The sequence below is a fragment of the Nicotiana tabacum genome, chromosome 19 (assembly GCF_000715075.1).
Source record: "Nicotiana tabacum cultivar K326 chromosome 19, ASM71507v2, whole genome shotgun sequence".
NCBI lineage: Eukaryota > Viridiplantae > Streptophyta > Magnoliopsida > Solanales > Solanaceae > Nicotiana > Nicotiana tabacum.
The window spans coordinates 131,220,739-131,226,498 of record NC_134098.1 but is presented as its reverse complement, the minus strand read 5'-3'; the positions used below and the strand labels follow the sequence as shown (position 1 = coordinate 131,226,498).

The 5,760-nt window shown below is 32.7% G+C and overlaps 1 protein-coding gene across 1 annotated transcript; it reads left to right on the top strand.

Moving 5' to 3' along the window:
- Positions 1-217: 217 nt before the first annotated feature.
- LOC107804874 (protein NRT1/ PTR FAMILY 4.3-like) lies at positions 218-3,781 on the top strand. The gene is made up of 6 exons (XM_075239727.1): positions 218-495; positions 582-799; positions 1,011-1,460; positions 2,072-2,172; positions 2,631-2,968; positions 3,064-3,781. The coding sequence occupies exons 1-6, from the start codon at positions 357-359 to the stop codon at positions 3,585-3,587; spliced, it is 1,770 nt and encodes a 589-aa protein (XP_075095828.1). The 5' UTR covers positions 218-356; the 3' UTR covers positions 3,588-3,781.
- The last annotated feature ends 1,979 nt before the right edge of the window (positions 3,782-5,760 follow it).

Genomic DNA, 5,760 nt, shown 5'->3' with positions numbered 1-5,760 from the left:
AGATATTAAGTTATATTGTTGCTGATAATATATTGATTGTATAAATTTTTTTATTTATTGTATCCGTGAGCAGAGTTGACTCGATAACTATAGGGGAGTGGTGAGTGTTAGTCTCAATATCCAACAAAGGTTGCTATTGAAAGAAAGGTAATAGATATTGAAGTGTTATAAATAGGAGCTCATTTTCAGCATTATTAGCAATAAAGACAACCTCTTCTAAGTTTTGTTTCACTGTGCTGACAAAACCAGGAAGAGCTAGTTACTGTCTCTATTATTTCTGTTATTTTAATTGTCTTGAAAATAAAGACAAATACGAGAGGAAATAAAGTACAACGAGAGAGATAGTTTTGGAAAAAATGGAGATGGAGACAGACAGAGAAAAAGAAAATAACAACAATATTTGTGAAGCTGAGACTAATAGTAGTGTTGATTGGAGAGGAAGACCTTCAAACTCCATTAAACATGGAGGAATGAAAGCTGCTGCTTTTGTTCTTGGTATAAATAAAGTTTATATTATATTCCCTTTAATTTCTTCTCTTTTTCTGATATGGAGTATGTAGTAATACTTACTATACTAACAGGGTTGCAAGGATTGGAGATAATGGGAATAGCAGCAGTAGGGAACAACCTGATAACATATGTGATAAATGAGATGCACTTTTCATTGTCAGAATCAGCAAATATAGTGACCAACTTTATAGGGACCGTCTTTATCCTCTCCCTACTTGGAGGCTATCTATCCGACTCTTATCTTGCTTCCTTTTGGACCCTCCTCATCTTCGCCTTTGTCGAACTTTCGGTATTTAATACTACTACTACTTACTAAATATATATTGAGTAGACGTATTAATTCAATGGGTTAATTAGGTCAGTCTGTGGAAAACATGAATCTTTATATCACCCACCTTTTATTTCATTATCATGCTCTAAAAAACGAGTCTAAATATGTAAGACTACTCTTTAATCTTTATATATATAGTAGTAATTTATTTTCTCACTTGTGTATGTAGGGTTTCATATTACTGTCAGTGCAAGCTCATCTTCCACAGCTAAAACCACCAAAATGCAACAACATGCTAAATACTCATGATAATGGAGACCAATTATGTGCAGAAGCAAAGGGTTTCAAAGCCTTAATATTCTTTGTGGCATTGTATTTGGTTGCATTAGGGAGTGGTTGTGTGAAACCAAATATGATTTCTCATGGTGCTGACCAATTTAATCATCAAAAGCAGTCAAAGCAACTTTCAAGATATTTCAATGCTGCTTATTTTGCATTTTCAATGGGTCAACTCATTGCTCTTACACTTCTTGTTTGGGTACAAACACATTCTGGAATGGATGTTGGTTTTGGTGTCTCTGCTGCTGCTATGGCTTTGGGATTAATTACCTTAGTTGCTGGCACTTTTTTTTACAGAAATAAACCTCCTCAAGGAAGCATTTTCACTCCCATTGCACAGGTAAAATTAATTCCTTTTAATATCTTGCATTTTCACTCCCATTGCATTATTACTAGGATGTCTAATAATGACGACCTGGAATTGGGTTGGTTGCCATTTTCTATTTTTTAATGCTAGTTCTAACTTTTTTTCTTTTCTCTTTCGCCGACAAGATTAAAGTAATCCCTCTATATATATATTTCTCAATTATATAAATAACATACATATGCAAGTGTCATCTTCTTATTCATGTTCTAGGAAAGAGCTCTAGTTCATCATTATTAAGGCTTCCATTTATTCATCTGTCGGAGAATTTGGCATCTTCTATTAGTCTTTGCCATCCCCCAACCCACAGGCGGATATATCATTTAAACTATGTCTTTAAGTGAACTCAGATCATATATATGTATTCAAAAGTATATTTAATATTTATAAATATTTAACGGTAAAGTTAGCTAGTTATTATTGTATATTACTTTAAGATAAATTCATAAATTTTAAATTATGATCGGCCAACCCAAACCCAACCCCACAAAGAAAGAAAAAACCATCCCAATATAACAATAAAAATATTTTAAAAAAAATATTGAAGAAGTGGTCTTAACTATTCTTATATTTATGGTTAATGGCAGGTTTTGGTGGCTGCATTCTTAAACAGAAAGCATATTTCTCCATCAGATACACGTATGCTTCATGATAATATTGGTATTCTTCTTCACACCAATCGATTCAGGTACGTACATTTAAGTATTCTTATTGACGATAACCAGCTATAGTTATTTATTAGGTGACAGTGATAGTTTAACGAATTGTTTATAAGTACATATAATTATTAGTAATTGTTGGGTAAGTGGCTTGGGGTTCGGGTCGGAGTCATGATCGAACATGACACTTGTTTGGTGTGCTTCGTTAAGAAATCAAGTTACGTTCTTACTATCGACTATAGTTAGCTTTTGGCATGATGATAAGCACTTGATCATAACACGTCTAACATTATCATCATAATGTTCTACTGAGATAGTATATGCATGCAGTGATATAGCTAAAGTAGGAATTCGCCACTTACTACACTCTTTGCTTAATGTTACTTAATTTAGTTTTAAGGCATAATGGTAATCATAGTTTAGCACTACTTTGGTATATTCTTCCACACTAATTATGTAGAGAACTTTCTTTTTGTCCTATTTTCAGATTCTTGGACAAGGCTTGTATAAAAGTGCAAGATGGAAATAACACAAAAAAGATAAGTCGATGGAGACTTTGCACAGTAACACAAGTAGAGCAAGTGAAGATCCTAATTTCAGTCATTCCCATCTTTGCTTGCACTATAATTTTCAATACCATTTTAGCACAACTTCAAACTTTTTCAGTACAACAAGGAAGTACCATGAACACTAAGCTAACTAAAAATTTCCATATCCCTCCAGCTTCCCTTCAGTCAATTCCTTACATATTGTTAATTTTCATAGTCCCTCTCTATGACACATTTTTCGTCCCTTTCGCGAGAAAATTCACCGGTCATGATTCAGGTATTATTGAAATACATGAGCATTTCGTTTAAAATTTTAACCAGTCAGAAAGAGCACAATTTTAATTAATTATTTATATTATGTCGTCTCAACAGGCATCACCCCTCTGCAACGTATAGGTCTTGGCCTATTTATCTCGACTTTCTCCATGGTATCAGCAGCCTTAATGGAAAACAAAAGGAGAATTTCTGCAGTGAACGAAAATAAAACCATATCAATATTTTGGATCACCCCACAATTCTTGATTTTTGGAATATCTGAGATGTTCACTGCAGTTGGACTTATTGAGTTCTTTTACAAACAATCCTTAAAAGGGATGCAATCCTTTTTAACAGCCATTACTTATTGCTCATATTCATTTGGCTTTTATTTAAGCTCACTTCTTGTTTCATTAGTGAATAACATCACTTCAAATTCATCACATGGTGGCTGGCTTAGTGACAATAATCTCAACAAAGACAGACTTGATCTTTTCTATTGGTTGTTGGCAGTGCTGAGCTTTCTCAACTTCTTCAACTATCTGTTTTGGGCTACATGGTATTCCAAAAATCAAACTTCATCAGCAACAATACAGCAAGATTTTAATTTCAAAGTTGTTGGAGATGATAGTATAGCATAATTAATTAATGGAATTACTATGTACTTTTAGGGGAATAATTTTCTCTAAATTCTCTAAGGTGCCTATGGAAATGATGATATATAACTCTACTTAGGTGATTGGAATATGTAAATGTCTACAAAAATCCGACTAATCATGGACGTAATCCTGTTATTGGTTGGTTATATGAAACCCTTTTTTTTGTAAGGATATGTTACATTAGCAGTGTAACTTAACCTGTGCTAGTAACCAATTTTATTTATAACTATCTTATAAATATATTAATAATATGAATATTTTAACACCCTCCGTGCATAAAACTAGCACTCAAACAAAAACAACGCTTTTATTAATTGCATAAACACTTTTGAAGTTGCATATATTTGATGAAAAAAGGAGGTCTCCTTTTCAAAGATTCTTTTAGTCGTCGGTCTCCGGCCCCGAGCCTCTGGCTTTGAAGAATTTAGGTAGCTTTCCATTTACAGATTCAATATATTTAATTTCTCTAATACATCAATATCACTTCCTCGACCATGCAGAAAATTGTGGACCTGTTCACTCTCTTTTGAATGACAAAAACATAGCACAACGTTAGTATAATAAACTTACTAACACTCGTTTACACTAATTCTATAAATACATGACATACATTTTTTTTTTTTTTTTTTTTGTAAACAATCAGCAAGTTATCCTCTCAATTAACTAATACACATTCTCACATCATTGTTTTTATCACAAATGATAATAAATTAATGTAATATGATATAAATATGAGTGTGAGTAATTTTTTTTTTTAAAGCTTTTTTTACTACTATTAAGCTATGTGGTGCATATTCATGGAACATAATGAAAGTAAATGTGCATAAAGTCAAAAAGAGTAAGTGACAAGGGCAAGGTGGGGCTTTTTTTGGTGGGGAGGGAAAAAGGGGAAACATAGATTACTTCAATGGAATATCTAGTACGCTTATGAAGATGATGTCTTCATTTTACTGTTGTTTCTTCAATCATTTAGTCTTCTCCAAAGAAACATGTCTGAGACATGTTTTTTATGTTGGAGATAGGCCCTCCCTCTTATATATATCCCAAAAAACCACTGCTTCATTGCTCATTAATATGTTAACTAAAAGGGTTACAATGGTCCTCCATACATTAATTCTTTTTTTATAAAAAAAATATTTGGTTCCATCCTTTTTTGTCATCATAATGTACCATAGCTTATTTTAAGACCAAACATAACTATGAATAACGAAGACAACTACAGGATAAGATATCCAATAGCAATGTGAAGTACTTTGCAAATAAATGCAGATATTTACAAACACAAGTAAAATCATACAGTCGCTTATGAACACATAAGCATGTGATTCTAGTGAGAAATATAATTTTTTTGATAAGATAGAAGTGAGAAATACAATAGAAAGAGCAATCATCATATTATACAGTAGGCACAATCTCTTTAAATTGTGATTCATACATGAGGTTATCAACCTGAGAATAAGTGACCAGCATACCTTCTTAGTCTGACCTTTAGTTGATTGAAATTGCTGCCAAGCGTTTTGCCTCTTGTTTTGAGCAACCTCAAGTTGCTCAATCCGCATCTTAGACTTGAAAGCATGAATCTTTTTACGTTTGGCAGCTTTCTATGAAGAATAAAGATGAGGTCATTAGCAGGGATGAAAATAAAATAAAAAAGACATTTTTTTGCAAATAAAGAAACAACAGACGGCAAGAGGTATAGCAAGTAAAGGTGGATTAGTCACCAACTCACCATGTACAAAAGCCAATTAGTCCCTGCTTTAATGAAGCCTTTTAACTTTTACTTTCACTATGTTGGACTACTTGAAACTGCTTTGCGACTATTGTACCTAGCCCAGCCTACAATAGATCCCATTGATAATGCATACGTCAGTGCCTTTTATTTACGTACCTGTGAATGCTCCGAAATAAGATTACTACAAAATTTAAATTTCAAAGCCACCTGTCCCTTTTAAAAGTAAAAAGAAAATAAGATAAAATAAAAAGAAATTGTTATAAGAAATCAAATTATTGTGGATGTTTACTCTTCCTCTGTGATCTTCATCTTAAATGCTTAATGACATATTCAGTGACATATTTTTCTTTCACTTTTCATGCCTACATAAAGGCCTTGTAATAGATAGAAAAATACACACAATTGAAGAAGAAATAAGAATCT

What these genes read in the sequence shown, in the direction of transcription:
- LOC107804874 (XM_075239727.1), top strand. Translation starts at nt 357, where the DNA reads ATGGAGATGGAGACAGACAGAGAAAAAGAAAATAACAACAATATTTGT. An exon ending in AGCTGCTGCTTTTGTTCTTG is followed by an intron (nt 496 to 581) that starts GTATAAATAAAG and finishes CTATACTAACAG; the next exon opens with GGTTGCAAGGATTGGAGATA. An exon ending in TCGCCTTTGTCGAACTTTCG is followed by an intron (nt 800 to 1,010) that starts GTATTTAATACT and finishes TTGTGTATGTAG; the next exon opens with GGTTTCATATTACTGTCAGT.